Below are 18,487 nucleotides of genomic sequence, written 5' to 3'. Positions count from 1 at the left end.
GTATAAGCTGGTAAAATAGTGATCTAATCGGCTTTAGATATAAAATGAAGAATACAAAAGCAAAAACCGACACAACGTAGAATGATTTTTTGAAGGTGTACTATATTTCGGCTAGCCAAACCAGCCTTCTTCAGGTAAAATCTATATATTATTTCTATGCATGCATGTGGTTCTGTTCCTGTAGTTGTGGTGTGCATGCTCCGCTTGGCGTTTATCGGGCCGCCATACCTCCGCTCTAATTCAGTCACGCAAACTGACACTTCAGTTTTGACCGTGACATCATTCTTTGCTAAATTATTAGTATTTAATACATATGCATATTCATTGCATCTCTCTATATAATTGGCGCACACCAGGTCAACCGTAGAATCCAGACAGTTTCTGTACTGTGTTCGTGTTTCTTTCAGAGAGTCCATGAATCAAACCGGATAGATCGATGGTTGATCACCAATTGGTATGTATATATTTTGTAATATACAATGTAACAGCATGCATGCTTTCTGTAAAGAACAATGTCAGTTAAATAAGTGACATTTGCGAAATGCTATTTTTTTCGGTTTGCTTCAGTGAAAATCGATTTCAGTCGATTGTAATCTTCGTCAGAACTTACCATCAGTCTACTGATATTCCTTTTAACATCCAAATGACCATTGTTTGGCTACTACTAGCTGAAGTAATGCCGTGCAATACTGGAAAATAAGGGTCCACAATACGGCTCGTTGCCAGCTCAGTTACCACATTCAGCAATGAGTTTAGGCGACGATGTTTGCATTGCGTCACTAAATTTACATAGGAGGGAATAACTTGAATTACAGTATATTAAATACTACAAAATACAAAGGTAAATCAACCACATATCAAATTTCAAGGTAGACAAGTTAAAGAATCAGCAGTAGAACCGTGAGTGAACAAACGTCCTCCAAGTTACGGTTTTTATTAGTTGAGCAAGATCAGGTGAATTGGTTGAAGACAGATATTTCGGTCTCTATTCTGCATCCAGACGATGGTGGTTTTGGGCTTCGCTCATGCATGTGTCCTTTTGAAGATTTAGATCGAGGGAGTCCATGCCAAATTTGGAGCTTAATCTTGTTGCGATGTGTCGTGATTTTCAATCCGTGGTAGGTTCAGTGATAAATCTTGTCTCTCTTATGTAAGGAATGTCACAAATGGGCTCGTGATTGCTCGTTTTAAACACCCGGCCGTCGAACGTTGCTAAGTACTAGAAAGTTATCCAAGTGTTAACTTCATATCGCCTGGCATAAGTCCAAAGGTGAGTTAATGATGCCCTCAGAAATGGGACTACATAAACGCAATCATTATTTTATTTTAACCTCAAGCTGAACGCGTTCGGGAGCCATATTTTTGTAGTAACATAAAATCCTAAGGGAACGCTAACTGGCGGTAGTGTACATGTAGCTGCGACGGTGCTGGATTTATTAGCTGTATGAATAGGTTACAGTTTTAGTCGCTGTTCGGGAAAGGAACCCGCGCTTCCTGTGATGGCGTGACTGTATGCGTAGTCATTGCTGCTCGCATAGGGCAGGTTCTGATATCTCGACTTCAAGTTGTTTGTTTGTTAGCAGTTCCCAGGCCCCACTACACTGCGTAGAAAGTCTGCGATTGGTGAATTCATGATGGACAGACTTGAATCTGCGACCTCGTGCCTTTACCTTTCGTTGAGTACATTCGCTGATGCAAAGGGAAGCGTTCGAAGAGATTGACTATATTTTGAAGTAGTTTTTCTAAAACAGCGACGAAAACATGCCATTTCGTTCGCGACGAATTTGTAACGTCCAGGGGTTCCAGAAACACGTTCCAACCCACATTTCCCGCCCGATGTAATGCCTGATTACTAAGTTACGGATGTTCCAAGAACGCATCAACGCATTGTTCACGCAAAATTCTACGGAAAACCTGTGTTAAATGAAGAAATACCTGTCAATAAATACGAGAAAAAGATCAAGCATATGTCAAAGTTGGCAGGCATGATGTTTAATAAGTTTATTCTATTACAGAGCTTGAACTGTGGGTGAGACTTTGAAGTGCTTTTCGTTTCACTGTTGTTCGGTACACTGGAAAGGCTTTATTATCAATTTTGTTCACCATTAAAATTTCCACATAATCCAGTGTGTTTTCCGCATAATCGACGTATTTTTCCCTCGAAAATCTCCGAATAATTTTTTTTTATTTTTTCCGCATCCTGTCAGATGGCATGTATGTATAACGCCACTGCAGACCCCTCCATATATGTAAGGGACGTATTCATGGTATGCTCCTCCTTTTCTTTAAATCGCCCCTTGGACAGGATATTTACATCCCAAGGTGACTAACGCTATCCACAGGGCGGAATATGTCGTGGATAAGTGTTGGCAGAACAAACTGCACTTTCCTGTGATAGTGATTTCTTCGGTGGATAGCGTTATTCAGTTAACCCTTTAAACAACAAGTTTCTAGACTTTTGATCTTGTTTAAGGGCCCATTAACCGATTCATGCGCGCGCTCGCACGCGTTACTAAGGAGGTGAAATTTCACTTCCGGTCACTTACGTCAGCCTGAGCACGGAAAATAAAAATAACTCAAAAACTTGCAAATTCACATACATTTTAGATGTTTTTCTTTGTGCTTCGCAAAATGCAAAGTAAAAAAAGTACAAGCAAAGACAAAATAAGAGAAAGACAGAAAAAAAAGAGCAATAGAAAGAGAAAAACAAACTCCGTGTGGCTTTGTTTGATCTTACCGAAGTGCGCTGGTAGTGTCAATTGCGCACGCGCTGGTAGGGTAACTTCCAATAGATATCGGGCGCACTTCCGGTTTCTTTAAATGCTAAAGGAAACGCGGTTTTTCATTAAATCCAGCCTTTTTCGACGAATTTCGATTAAAGTCAACGTTGGCAACATAGCTATGCATTCCTTTTTCGAAATCATACTTTTTTCAGAAAATTACGAATTTTTCAATATTTTGAAATGCTCTCCAAATCTGACCTTTTAGAAATGAAACAAAATCGATGCATAGCGTAATGAAGATTTAAATTAAAATATTAAATCAATGAAAAAAATCCCGAGAAAGTAATTTGCCTGGGAGCCTTTGCATTTTTTTGTGTATTAGTCACATGACCATGGGCGTGGCCTGATGACGTCATCACTAGTGTTACTGGTCATGAAAAAGTTGAAACACATGAAATAACTCTGAACTAACTAAAAATGAGGAGGTTAGATGAGACTAAATTTTCCTTAGCAACGGCTCGAAAAGATCGGTTAACAGGCCCTTAAAGCAACCGCCTCCAAAGGTGATTCCTTAGTATTGCATTGCGCAGCCCTACTGCGCACGATTTTCGCGTCATTAGCGCGCGCACATGAGCGCGGGCGCGTACAAAACGTGAGAGATTTCCCTCAAACTAAGCTCGATAGCGAAATAAATGCTCCTTTTCACTTAAACGAGCACGGTGACCCCCACTTTTATTTCATAAATTTAATGAGAACAATATCCTCAATAACTGAGAGAAAAATTAGCAGAAATCCATCTACTTTTTTAGCAAATGAAATAAATACTAGAGGGAGACATAACAGGTCCAACAGCACATGTTCAAATTATGTTTCCTTTAAAGGATTAAAAAGTGCAGGGTATTTGAAAACTTTTTTTTTTGGGACGCAGATGAATAAACAATCAAAGAAAGTCAAACTCTGTGTGATATAACACGCTGCATTGAAAAATAATCGAGCTTATTTTTTGCCCACGGAGATTACCAAAAGTCACCTAAATAACCGTATTTGTCAGCATTTTGGCGTGAAAACAAGCACGGTGACCCCCTCGTTTTACTACGTTTTATGTATCTCCTTGTCCTGTAACAACAGCATACCAAATTTCATCGGAAATCTATGGCAGGTTCTTTTATGAGGGAATCACCATAAAAATTAGTCATCTTCTCATTTTTTAGTTATGAGTGATCAACATGCGGCATATTTGGACTGCTTTTTTACCCACCTTGACGTTTCTAGCTTTGGTGTCAGCAATTCAAAGGGAACTAGAAAATACAGATAAACACGACTGGCGTTGGATTATTAAACAGCAGCCTGGGGTATTAGGGGTAAGTTTGAAAGTTAACCTTTGCCATGATGTCCTTTATTATAAAGATCTGGATCACTGGATAATGCAATTCAAGAGTTCCACTAGCTTTGTCATCACTGGTATATGAGCATTTATACCACGCTCTACAAATTTGGTAAACGTACGCGTAATTTTTTGGAGTCGTTCTTATTTTTATTTTATGTTAATTGTCTATATTTTGAGGTTGTTTTAATAAAACAATTGTTCCACTCGCGCTTGTTGGATATGAAATGAATATAGCCAAGTCGGCGCTCTTTCCTATCCAACACGCACTCGTGAAGTAATTGTTAAATAAATGCCTTTCCCTTTATTTCCAATCGCCTCCCAGAGCAGTAAACCGCCTTGCCCCACTGTTCCACAAGCGCTTATACTCAACCTTCTGCTGAATGGTTAAGGCAAACTGTGAAAAAAATCATTTGGGTTTTACTACATAGGTAAATGCTCTGACAGGTATTTGATTTTCTGTTTTTATTGGCTGATTGATTGTTTGTTAATTTTTACTGTTTTATTTTTCAGTGGAAAAGACTGACTACTACTCCTCCAAGATATGTAGCATGTGATGTTGACTTAAAACAGTCTGATTCCCAGCCAAACAATTGGCTATTAAGTGATCAAATCACAGTCAGTGAAGCTAACAGGATCGATATCACTGTCCGGTACTTCATCAAAAGTTGTTCTAAATTCCCCAACACTGGAGGATATTACTGCGTGAATGTTTTTGACTTATTCGTACACCAGTCAGACCAGTTTATTGCAGACCAAGGTCTCTATCCTGACCCTCTCAGTAACTCAGTGGCGTATAAAAGAATAGCAGAAATTAATCAGACTACCGATAAAATCACTTCTGAAACAATAAGCGTCCTTGCTAAAGAAAAACATGTTATTTTAGCATTCCATAATTATGGAGCCTGCAGTACTCTCTTCTCTGTTAAAGTGACTTACAACGTTTGCCCAGATGAAACACTCAGTAACAGTTTGATGTCACTACCACGAACTGTAGCTCCAGCAAATGATTCGCAACCCGTTCGAGTTAAAGGAAACTGTGACAAAGATACCGTTCAAGTATCAGGCAGTTTGTACGTTCACTGTGAAAGTAATGGCGAGTGGAACACCACTGGACTTGAAGGAAGATGTATTTGTAAAGAAGATATGCAGAATAATCAAGGGATATGCGAAGGTAACGTTGTTGCATTTACCATAATCAGCCTGAAAAAGTACATATGATTGCATAACTGTTGTGGTCAAAGATATCATATTTTATTTTCTTGGATGGCTTTTTTGTTTCTTTATTCCTTTTTGGAATACTGAAGCAACACTTTTATTGAGCTCAGTATCTCTTTTCAAGAAGATCAAGGAAAACCAGCGTGTACTGTTTCGCTCCATTACAAATGCAGTGAAAACACTGTGGAACTTGTAACTGGTCGCAATCATTGGAAATGTGTTGGTTAACAAGTTCAATCCTGTACAATAGATATTATTTCCCTTTCTGCTGTTCTTACCTCAGTTGCATTCTTGTTTTAGATTGTCCAAATGGAAAATACAACGACCAGACAGGCTTTAATTGTACTGGTAAGAAATGCCTTAATTTTAATTTGAAACGCCATGGAATTCCAAAAGTAACGCCGCCAACCCCCCCCCCCGCCCCTCCTTCCCTCCGAATAAAACAGTCCCCCGAAAGTTACGGTACCCTGGGAAGTAAGGGGTCACCCGAAAGTAGAAGCCCCATTTGCCTGCTGAATCCGAAAATGACGAGATCCGTTACTTTAGTAATGCATAGGATTGTCCTCAATTTGTGAATTTCGGAGAACAGTTAGCTTTTTCTATGATGAATTATAAACACCAATACATACTCTTAGCTACCCTTTCTTCACAAATTGTATTTTAAACACTATGGTAATTTTTGCATGCCGTAGTTGCTTACTCATTAGTATCTTGAAATGCTAGCCTCTTTTCGCTTTTAGTTTTGCCAACAATACCAAGGGAAATTAACGTTACATTCGTTTACCAAAGTGCAGTGGAGTTAAGATGGCTGCCGCCTGCAATAACCGGAGACCAGACTCACGTGTACTATGACGTTGATTGTCGTATGCCATGTGAGGATGACGACGACAAAGAGTATTTAGATGAGGCGTGCAAAAGTGTTGTTACTTACAGCGTCAGCTCTTTCGAGTGTTAATTTTAGGATGCCTAGTTTATTCATTTGCAATCTGAAATACTAGCTAATCAGTGGGTGAATTTTCTTGTATTGAGTTCTGCCAACAGTCCCGAGGAACATTACTCTTGCATTCGTTAACCAAAGTGTAGTGAAGTTAAGATGGCTGCCACCTGCTATAACCGGTGACCGGACTCATGTGTACTATGACGTCGATTGTCGTAAGCCATGTGACAATGACGACGACAACGAGTGTGTTGATAAAGAGTGCCGAAATGATGTCACTTACTTACCATATAAGGAAGATTTAGACATGGCAGAGGTGACGATAACAAACCTTTCGTCATTTGTGAATTACACTTTTAACATCTACGCTAAAAACAGAGTGAGTGAAGTGGCGAAACGAAGACATGGCGTTGAAGGAAACTATGCAGTACTCTTCGTAAGGACTAATGGATCAAGTAAGTTTTTGATTTTTACAATATATGCACTATAATGTCACATTAATCAATATTATTTATTGCCCTGCCTATAGATAGATCTCACTCAGATAAGACGCCTTTAGATTTTCATTAATTTGATTTGCTTTGCTTTGCTTTGAACCCAAAAGTTTCCCAAATGAAAGAACTGTTTTAAAAGATATACTAGAGATCGGTTTTACTGCAAGTGTATGCAACATTACAGCGTCACGGCAAATGTGATAATGTGACGTTAAAAAGTTATAATATAAATCAAAACTGTTCCCCTCGACTCGCCCATATTTGAAATCGACGTTTATGTGCGATCTGACGTTTAATTTAGTAAATAGGATACGCTTGGTTATATTAAAATAGCAACTTAATGGACGACTCCTTATATTGAGAGTGCTATGTAAGATTTATCGTTCTGCTCTCCACCAGTCGGAGGAAGGTAAAATTGTTGAGTGTGCTAAAATTGCTGTGCTCAAGGTTTTAGAGATTACTCTTGGAACTTGATGTTTTTAATTGGTTTATTCTACACAATATAGTTCCTGGTAAACCCGAAGTATCGGTTGAACAACCGGAAGAAGCCGTTGTTGTGTCATGGACGTTACTAGCGAAGAATGGCGTCATTAAAAATTATCACGTGACATACATAAAAGAAGATGATTCTTCAGATATCAAGTCAAGAACTACACAGGAAACTGAATTGCAGTTTGACAATCTAATGGCGGGAAAAACTTATGAATTCCAGGTAGGTACAATTTGAATTCGTAACCGGGTTGAGTAAGCAGTTTACCGCGTCAGCAATTAAGGGCTATTTTGGAGTTTTATACTAAGGAAGCGAGCAGACAAACAAACAAACAAACAAACAAACAAACAAACAAACAAACAAGCAAACAAACAAAAGACAAAAAATAAAATCCGTAAAAGTTCTAAACAAGGCGCTTTGGTCTTTTTTCCTCAGGTGTTTGCAATAAACAACATCGGTAAAGGACCTACTGGAGCGAAGACTTTTACGCTAAGAGCTGGTTAGTTTGTTAAATTGTTAAGTTAGGATTAACATAACATGTTCCTGCTCTTTCAAGTAAATAATTTTACGTTTATCATTTCCCTTCTAGTCTTGTGAAAACTAGCAGAGAAATGAATCACCTGAAGTAAAAACGTTTACAAAAGCTGTGGGTATTTCACTTCATGATCACCGTAAACAGGAACAGGAAAAGAAAGCTTTTTCAAAGCGTAAGGTCGCCATAGACTTTGATTTCAGCTCAGAGTTATAAGCTGACTGGTTGATATATCTTTCATCTCAGGACTGATTAACACTGAATAAATGTCTGTAATTTCTGGCTGCTACCGCAGATGAATCGAAGACGTTGAAGTTAATTGCATTCGGTACCGGAGGTGGAGCACTGGCGTTACTAATTCTTTCTTTACCATTGATTTTTCTTGTCAATTTTTTTCTGTCGGTTATATTTCAAGGTTACCATTAGCACCAAATTATTGCCTATGTATATACTTGTCTCTTTTGAAATTTGAACTGCTACAACAGCTCCAGAAACTGAAGGTAATTGACATGGCTTTGAGTAACAGGAATTCACGATAAAAAAATGCAGCAGGTAATGTTTGATATGATCATTAATGATTCACGAAAAAAATGACAAAATAAGTCGGTGCATTAATGAAAAGACTTGTGGTATATCTCTTCCTTACAGCAGACTCCAAGATTGCAATGTACCTAAACATCATTTACGGATTTGTCGGACTTGTTGGGTTATTGATAGTTTTGATCGTTTCTTTCGCCTGCTACAAAATCTTCAAAAGGTAGGTTGCTAGTAACTATCATGAAGCAAAGGTTTGGTAATACATAAGCATGGAAAAATCAATGATGGAATCGAATGACATGTAATAAGACAAATAAGATAAGAACTTTATTAACGTGTCGAAGTCGCTAGGACCAAATGACAGGGCCTAAATAAGTCAGGCTATATTTGCCACGAGCAACAATCCGAAATCCGGGTATGGTAAAATCAGAATTTCTAAGGTGATACTGAGAATTGGTAACAACAAATAATTCCGAGGTGTAAAGAGGCGCCAGACCATTTTTGACTTTATACATTATGATTGCAATGGCTTGCAATCGTCGCGTATGAAGCGTTGGTAGTTTCGCTCTTTGCAAGAGTTCCTCATATGTCGATTTATTGTCACATTTCGGATTTTATCGCTGATTTTAGCATGCTTATGTGCTAGTGGAGATAAAGCATCCTCTAGTAAAGCAGTTTTCGACCGAGTGTCGTAAAAACAAACCAAAGTGATCACTCTACCCAATCACAAAGGACACAGAGTTCGAAAATGCAGTGAACCAATGAAAACTCGAAGTAAGACGCGGAAATACGCGTGCGAACGAGTGACGATTGGTTTCGGTTTTACTTTTCATTGGATGAAAAAGGTGCACTAGTCTTTTAGGTCCATCGCGTAGCGTAGTAAGTGCAAAAGCAATTATACTTTTCGACACTCAAACAGAAACCGCTCTAGTAACTGTTTTGTCACCTTCAGTGTGACGTTTTACCTACATGATGCTGACGTTAGTCGTTGTCAATATACTAGATAGCAGGTTTTCATAATGGATGATCATTTTGAACTACTTCTCTCGTCAGTCATTTGTAATTAAAATAAAATACTGGATACTGATTGTATGTAACTTTCGTTGCTTACATGAATAAAACAGGAGGTGCCGTCAAGAGGAAGTAAAACAAAACAAATTGCCAGTAAGAGCTGAATCAGGAGTCAGAGTGTACGATGGTAAGACTAGATCTTAGCGGATGCACTGTCGAACGTATTATAAGGAGTAAATAATTAGTTTCCTTCGTTATCAGCATTCTCCATGTGTGACTACATCAGATCAATTTGCTGAAAATGTGCTGGATAATATCTCTGAAACATTTCCTTTTCCGTTTCGATTCCGGAGTGTTACAGAAATATTAAATTAAGATTTCAGCGATGATAAATTGGCTGGTTTTCACTAGCCGGAGTCGGAGTCGTAGTCGGAGTCGTAGTCGGAGTCGTAGTCGGAGTCGGAGTCGTAGTCGGAGTCGTAAGAGAGTACGACCTAGTGATAATCGAAAATCGGAGTCGTAAGCGTGGTCATAAGCTCGACGGAATCGGAATCGGAAGAATCAGAACATTTCCAATTTTGCGATTCCGTTTACGACTCCATCGCTCATGATTCAGTGAAAACTAGATTGTCGGAGTCGGAATCAGAAGTGTAAGAACAAACCAGTCACAAGGCCTGGTATTCAGCACTGTGATTGGCTTATTCTTCCGCTTCAGCTTCTGACTCCGACAATGTAGTTTTCACTAGGTCATAAGCGACAAAGTCATAAGCAGAATTGGTGTTCTGCTTCCAACTCCGTCACTTTGATTTTCACTAGACCGTATTGCTCTTCGTTTCTGATTACGACTCCAAATTCGACTCCGTCGCTAGTGAAAACCAGCCTTTAACGGTAAGCTGATGTCCTCTTTTTGGTCGTTAGACCTGGTTGGTGTTGGCGTTTGTTGACGTCCAGTATGGGAAGAAAAACCCGCTGGTGACGTTTATGACAGTTTACAAATCATTTACTTCCAAAAGGAAAAAGGCTTATTCTTGCTGATATTTCAAAAGGCGTCAATGTTTTCTTTAGATATTACGATGTTGTCAATGGCTGCATACCAAAATAGCGACGACATCTGTGATGGTTTTAATCTCGACCGTGACCAAATAACGTTAGTGAGACTGCTTGGGACTGGGAACTTTGGTCAGGTGTCCAAGGCAATCTACGGGGCTTCGCATTTAGAAGTTGCAGTAAAAAGCCTGAAAGGTAGCTATACATTTTGACGGATGAGTTTTTAATAATTATCAATAAGTCTACTTTTTTTTTTTTTTTTTTTTTTCAAATTTCAGCTATTAACGGCATCACTCGCAGTATCCTCAGTGCTTCAGCTAATAAGTATTGTTTGCGTTGATGGCATTGAAGTGTACTTAGAATAGCCGCAGGATAATTTTTTTTTCTCTCGGGATTGTACTAAAGAAGTTAGTTGACGGATCTGTGGAAACAGGATTTGCTCTCCCTTGATCCAAATTTGTCGTTTACTCAAGAAGCAACCAAACCTCTTACTCATAAGAACTTTTTACCCGTGATCTAGACAATGCTTCACCGAAGGACTTACAAGACATGCTCAGTGAACTAGACGTCATGAAATCTTTGCAGCCTCATCCTCATGTTGTTCGACTGATTGGTTGCTGCATTGAGAAAGGTACATTCATGCTAATCTCAGTTTGCTGGTTGTTTTATTTTTAATGTAAGCATTTCTTCTTGTTATTTTTCTTTCTAAAGGGAGGGTTCTACTGCGTTTAGAGAAATATGGTTTGAATTACTGTTTACCGAAAGATGAATAAGTTGTGTTGGAATGCTCATAGCCAATAATACTTTACAAGAAATCCCTGAATGACGTGATTTTGATGTAACATTACGAGTATACTAGGCCTACCTAGAAAGTGATGTTTGTTTTATTAAGTCACCTACATGAATTCATAATATCACCACCGCTCTTTCATTAGATTATGATCATCATAAATTGTAGGATTTGTTTCACAATCTTAAGTTATCGCATGAGATTTCATCGGTGAATTAATTAGCAAACTTTAACTTCAGGTGAGTGTTGTTTTAGTTTTGCATTGTTTTATCATTCCAGAGCCGATGTTGATTGTTTTGGAGTATTTATCATACGGTGATTTACTGGGATACCTGCGCAAGAGCAGAGGACACGAGGACACGTACAACACCGGGGAGAAAAGACCAAATTCCAGACTCACTGAAAAAGATCTGGTATCTTTTGCTTGGATGATAGCCGATGGTATGAACTATCTGGCAACAATGAAGGTACACCGCTAATCCAGTAGTACTGTATAAACGATGAAGTAGTCATTTCAAGTTTCCTTCCAATTGAGTGTTTTCACATGACATCACTGCAGCCATATTGGTATCCCAAAATAATGAAACGGCGGCCATGTTGTTGAACCAAACCAATCCTGTGGGAGTTTTACTCTTTTGTTATGTAGTCACTTTCTTTTGTTCTAAATAAATTTGCATGATCGTTGGCCTCGCTAGTAAAAACTCTCTACAGAAGGAAACAATATTCTACCAGAAGACTAGCTAGAAAAGCAAAACCAAACACGAAGCAACACTAGCAGATAACATAGTTAACATTGGAGAGATTTAGACAGAGAGGACGTCCGACATTTGATGTTTTCAGTACATTTTTTTTTTTAGTCAATAAGTCTGCAAGCATACTCGGAAACTCACGTTATTATCAGATTATGGATCAACCAGGATCACATACAGTTCGTTTATTTCAATATATAAATATAGTTACAATACTAGGATCAGTGTTGGCGTTAACAAGACTCGTGCCTGATATTCAGGAGAAATGAGTAGCTGATCTTGAAAGAGATTCATGTTGCTCTGTGTTTCAGGTTGTTCATCGTGACTTAGCCGCCCGCAATGTATTAGTAGGTGAGAACAAAGTCTGCAAAATTTCCGACTTTGGATTGGCGCGTGGTTTGGAGAAAGATGTTTACACGAGACGAACTCAGGTGATTGCAAAAATAAATCGCCCTAAACTAAGCTCAGATGCAGCTAAATAATTTAATCAATCAATCAATCAATCAATCAATCAATCAATCAATCAATCAATCAATCAATCAATCAATCAAGCAATTGATCGACTTTGCGATCAATTGATCAATTCTTTATAGTGCAGTTATTATTTCATTTCTTCCCTCAGTTTCCGTTTTTCGTTCGTTCGTTCTGTTGATCGTCGGTACCTCGTTATTTATTTATTTTGTTTGTTCTTTTGTTTTTTTTTAAGGCGCGTCTCCCAGTTAAGTGGATGCCTCCAGAGTCACTTTTCTATGGTGAATCTACAACTATGAGTGACGTGTAAGTTCAAGCCTTAGTTTAATAAAGCCGTCATATTTTACCAGCCCTCATGCTTTTTTTATTATCTAATAACCAGTTACTGTAAACAACCTTACAAATTTCATCATGTGAAAGTTTTGTTGACCACACTTCATGAAAAAGAGCGTAACCTTTGTAATGCGTCTATACCGAACGGTTAAAGATGTTTTCGTCACTGTCTCTGTTATAAGAATGTTATAAGAAGTGTTATAGAATGGCATACATACTTCCACCAACCCGTAATACTCTTTGTTTGCGGAAAATACATCCATAAAAATAAAGCATATTGTTAGCTACGTATGTAATGTAACGAACTCTAAAAAGAGCAGCCGTAATATCGATGAATGATGATGCAGAACACCGCATTATGTTGAAAGGTGGGAAGTCTTACACTGAAATCACAAACTTTGTGCTTTACAGATGGTCCTACGGTATAGTAATGTGGGAGGTGTTTACTGTTGGTAAGTAAAATATTTGTCAGAAGGCCAGTAAACACAGCTTCGCCGTTCACATCCTTCTGTTTATGCAGTTTAAATTGTCAGGGGATGCTTAAAGGAAACCATAGCCTGATATACAGTAGCGGTATATTATTTTTGCTCTCAATACTTCAGTCTACTTTTAACAGGAAAAGAATAATCTTGTATAGTAAACTGATTCTTGACAAAGTAGGTGAATAACCAAAAAGGATAATCGAATTGTCTCGAATGATAATGCAACGCAACAAGCTAAGACAAAGTGAAAACAACTAGACTGCTGTGATGAATGTTTGGTTACAGGTGAAATATCCTCCACTGTAATTGGTGAATGATATCTCTGAACCACATTTACCGTTTTGATAGGAAAAGTGTTTCCCGCCAAAAGCCTCTAAGTAGGTAACAAAAGGAAACTGTAAGGGTAAAAGAGCATTGTTGCCATCGAATGCTGACTGACGACCACCATTTTGCATTAGATCCATGTATACTAATTCAGTTTCTTTGTTTACTCGTGGACTTAAGCGAAACCATTTCATTTTGTTTTCCATAAGTCTCGAACCTTGATATTCTTGGGAAAAAAAAGTTAATTGCTTCCCTTGGGATGAGTCATTAAAGTGGTAAATGTTATCAAATATGTTTTAATGTTTTAAGGTGAATCACCATATCCCGGTGTACCTTCTCGACAAGTGGCTGGCTTGTTGCAAACAGGATACCGAATGCCTAGACCAAGACACATCTCTGCTGAACTGTGAGTGGCTTCCATTGCATCTCACTGACTGAACTGTAGTTATGGGAAAACCAGGAAAATGAAATGAAAACTGCAAACCAGCGTGTTGGAGTGTCACCATGTACATTCTACACCATCTCCATCCTCAGTGTTTTATGTCCAAATGCGGTTGGCTCTCAAACCATTAGTCTGAGATTTCCAAATCCATCTAAAATTGTTTCAGTAGGCTTTCCGAAATCAACCCAGAAATAGGTCGCAAATCCGAGAGAGAGGCAATGCAGTCGTAATAATACACTTTATTTTCTCTTCCAGCTTCAGAGCGGTCCGGGTTCCAAAATCCTTGAATCTGATTGGGTAATCGCGCGCGCTCCGGCGGTCCAGATTTTCCTATGCGGACCCCGGTTACGGACCGCTCCGAAATTTTCCACATTTGGCAACGTTTTGGGCTTTTTGTTACACCATAAAACAACGCATAATGTAAACATTCTACAAAGAGTCAAAGAAAGTAGCACATAAAGCCATTTTCGATTTTTCAAGCCGTGCGTTTCTTTTTCATTAACATCTATTTTTGTTACATAAGCGACATTTTCGGCCAAAAACTAACCTTGTTAAACGTACTATTTCCCTACACTGTGTCACTTTTATTTAAAATCAGCCCTACAAACTCTGCAAACACTACCGGCTTTTTGTGCCCGAAATGTCAAACGCAGGCGTACGCCAGATTTGAACTCAACAGTTTTAATTAAAATTGAACACAAAAGTTGCTTTCAAAGCAATACCGTAGAGAGAAAATAAACACGTTATTTGCCGGCCTTGTTCGGTCCGTATTGGTAAAAATCATGCCCTTAGGCGCAGTTTTTCCCAATACGGACCGGCCGGCAAATAACGAATATACATATTTGTTTTACAGGTACTCCATCATGACCGAGTGTTGGGAAGAGCAGCCTAAAAAGAGACCAACGTTCCGATGGCTTTGCTCTGCGATCAGAAGACTTCTGGACGACCACAAGGTTTGTAAAGGGCTTTAATATATGTCAGTGTAGCACACACAACAGAAATGGGCACTCACTGTTTAAGCTGTTGTCTTATTGAGCAATTTATGTGGCCGGTTTATCCACAGTGTCTATAAACCTTTCCTTTTGGGGAGTAAGAGAGGAGAGGGTAAATATGAAGCATATCTACGAAAACAAAGTCGAGCTAGAGATATTCGCGGCCAATTTTCACTGGGCCTGAGGTGACATGTTGCTACCAAATCACTAACAACGTACTTTAGTCTTAACGCGGCCTGTCAAAAACAACGATTGCGTTCCCATTTGCACATCAATGTTAGGTGGTAAACAAATAAGAAGCTTCGGCCTGAATCAGGAACAAAAACTCGACCACTCTATCCGAAACAGTTTGAAATAACTGACGGATTTCGGCCCAAAATGAAACACTGGCAGTCAGAGAAGAACGATACAACTGTATCATCACTGGTGTTGACTCCCTTAACCGTTACACTGATCAGCAGAGACTCATAAAGGTCGAAGGTCTAATCTCTTTATCTATCTATTCTTTGATTTGCAGACATATGTGAATTTGGAAGTTTATGATGACAAGGACTATGTTAATTTTGACGTGGTGACGTAGAGCGATTGACGAAGGATCGTGAATTTTTGGAGAAGACACGTCATTTGACTGAAGAAATATAATGTTGACAAGTTTCATTTTATTCAAAAAGTTTAATAACACCCATCAAATCGATTGCTAATGAAACCGTGTATAGCTTTTCCACTACAGATTGTTTGCAAAAATTCTCATCCGATCTGGCATGATAAACATTAGCTACTTCCTGGACAGAAGGCTCGATATATTGCATAATGTCTAAGCGGCACCCTTTCTGAGTGGGGATAACGCTATCCAACGGGTAAATCACTGGAGAAAGGTTGACGACACAAACTTTGCTATCCCAGCACTAAATACATGGGGATTTATCCAGTGGAGAGCATTATCCAAACAGAAAATCCCGGAGACTTGTGGCTAATTTACGTGTTTATGATATAAAAAAGAATGCTATACTTAGAACATAACAAAACACGGAATAGAAGACGTCGTTTGCGCGAGTGTCACACGAAATACGTTAGGCAGATCATGTAATAATAGTGGCTCTCGCCTGCCGGAGCCTCATATACCTTAGAAAATTTGGTGACCCATCGAACTGAAAAGTTTTGGTTGTCACATGCTTGTCGGTACAACGTCTGTACGTGCGCCACTTGCTCTGCGCGTGCGCGAGTTTTTGAAGGTCCTTTATATTACCTCTTTTGGCCTAAAAAGGGAAAAAAAGAAACTCCAAACAGTGTTTTAAGAGGTACCGATGAGGAATATCAGGGGTTAGAGAGACATAAAAACCTTGCCTAGTGAAGATTAACTCGAGAATGTTCGCTTGTTTCGTATGTGTAGTAAAATAACAAAACGGTAAACACTGTGGAAAAATGGTTTATTCGTTGATCTATCGAAAGATTAGCTCATTACAGTCTTCACAACGTTGGCGTTTGTTGAAAGTTTCTTCCTGGGCGATTCACGCAGACTGAGGCGATTTGCGGTGAGCGACTTTTTGTTGTAGAAACTGCCGTCGTGTTTCCTAAAATTGGTCACGTTTGCTTACGACTCTCACCAGCTGCGTGAAAAGGACTTATCTACTTATTAATCCCTTCTAAATGCATTTCTTTGCATATTTTTTATGGAGAGTTCCTCATTTTGTTTCTTCAATTCCTTCGGTATGGTGAAATGATTATTGGTGAATTTCTGGTAATTTGATGATCATATAGGACAGATAAAGCTATGACTGCAATGCTGTCAGCAAAAATTGATATTCAAATTGCGCTTTAACGTGAATAATTAACTTGAACACCGCGCGTCTTTGAAATTTTGCATGTTTCCCCCTTCTAAATTCATTTCTTGGCTTTATCTTGAATAATAATCAATATCAGTATATACCACACAAGTGAATAGTGCTTTTCGCGCGCTCTGATTGGTCAACTCGGAGGTGATTAGCAAGTACTATTCACCTCCGAGCAGCCGGCGCGAGAGATTTTAAAACTTCCGACCGCTTGTCACACATAAAATAACGTTTTGGTCCGCTAATTATTCAGCTTGTGTGGTATATTCTAAAACAATTACTCACCTCAGTGTCGGTGAAAGTGATAGATATTTACCTCCACTTCGGTGAATAATTGTTAATTAAACGAATTTTCTTTAAAATTCTTTTATTCGGCGATTTTTTGTTGAGAAATTAATGCTTTTTAAAGGAGGAGGTCAATCCAAAAAACGTATATTTTTTTGTCAACACTAATAAAAGTCTTGCACCAACTTCAGCAACTCACCGAAGTTTCAGCCTCTAAAGTGCAGGTTTTTCTTATGAAATTCGTCTCCAAAGAAGCCCAAAATTCGAACATCGTTGTCGCCATTTTGAACAGTACTCAGCAGCCAGGCCGCGTTTTCGTGACGTCAGTCCGTCCAAGAGATTTTGTCTAAATGGCTTCGAATGAGCCTTTTAACTACTACTCAGGGTTATGGCTGTTCTTGAGCTATATCATTTTGAGCCAAACATGCTCCAAACTCCGAAATGGTAGCATTTACAGATAGCGACGTGGATAATCGCTAGCTGAAGAAATAGATTTTGCTGATCTTGTGAAGGATGCCAAGTCAGTTGCAGGTTTTTCTCCTTCCCTCCAATTTCGAGTCGGACGGAATGAGATTATATAACCACGGCCTGGCTGCTAGGCAGCTTAAAAATGGAGGCCTCCGAAGTCGCTTCTTTCGAGACGAAATTCTTCAGGATAGCGGGCACTTCAGAGGCTGAAACTTAGGTCAATGGAAAAGTTGAATGTTTACTTGCTATAGGAGAAGACAAAAGAAGTAGGCTTTTTGGAGTGAACTTCTCCTTTAAAAAAGCACACAACAGTTGCTAAAAGAGACTTGCATGGAGTGATTTGCGTATTTTGTTTATGGAGATTTCCTTGTTTTGTTTGTTCAATTCATTCGGTTTGGTTAAATGCTCTTTGATGAAATAAGGTTATTGTGTTGAGTACTGAAATAAGTGTTTTATGGCAGCTCCGCGCCTTTTAGGGTTGGCTAAATCTATATATTATGCTCACTCATGTTGTATACATGTATATGGTTTTTATTAATCATAAAAACATTGTAGGAGGCGGGTAGGATAATGTGTTCAAAAGATTTCTAGAAAAAAGGCAGAGGTATTTTTGATATTTTTAGAACTAGCATTCTATTTTTGGCTTCGAACGAAATCTTTATATTGGTTCTATGAAAATTACTACTGAAAATTTTAGACCTACTAAAAGGTGGCAACTTTGTTATAGCTCACGTGTCGTTTGGTTTCAACTCTCTTGTTGCTCTCACCCTCAGTGAATAATAAAAATACCCTGATTGTCCTCACTGATCAGTTCCTGACACAATGTTTAATCACATTCCGCTTAGTCGGTGTCGTTTCTTCCCCACAAATCTCTTTTTAACCATGTTTCCATGGTTACATGACATGTTCTACGAAATTGGAGGCTTAAACCCGTAATAAAAAGTTTGCC

The 18,487-nt window shown here is 38.8% G+C and overlaps 1 protein-coding gene across 1 annotated transcript; it reads left to right on the top strand.

Moving 5' to 3' along the window:
* Positions 1 to 499: 499 nt before the first annotated feature.
* LOC145481837 (ephrin type-A receptor 7-like) lies at positions 500 to 18,395 on the top strand. The gene is made up of 18 exons (XM_081460386.1): positions 500 to 1,270; positions 3,935 to 4,084; positions 4,621 to 5,281; positions 5,626 to 5,673; positions 6,355 to 6,717; positions 7,263 to 7,468; positions 7,682 to 7,745; positions 8,427 to 8,535; positions 9,440 to 9,513; positions 10,392 to 10,568; positions 10,894 to 11,004; positions 11,443 to 11,630; positions 12,224 to 12,343; positions 12,619 to 12,689; positions 13,128 to 13,168; positions 13,832 to 13,928; positions 14,818 to 14,917; positions 15,474 to 18,395. Exons 2-18 carry the CDS (start codon positions 3,950 to 3,952, stop codon positions 15,534 to 15,536), a joined length of 2,628 nt encoding a protein of 875 aa, XP_081316512.1. The 5' UTR covers positions 500 to 1,270; positions 3,935 to 3,949; the 3' UTR covers positions 15,537 to 18,395.
* Positions 18,396 to 18,487: the final 92 nt, after the last annotated feature.

The sequence above is a fragment of the Orbicella franksi genome, chromosome 3 (genome assembly GCF_964199315.1).
Source record: "Orbicella franksi chromosome 3, jaOrbFran1.1, whole genome shotgun sequence".
Lineage (NCBI taxonomy): Eukaryota > Metazoa > Cnidaria > Anthozoa > Scleractinia > Merulinidae > Orbicella > Orbicella franksi.
Note: the sequence above shows the minus strand (reverse complement) of the source record. Positions and strands in the feature narration are given on the sequence as shown.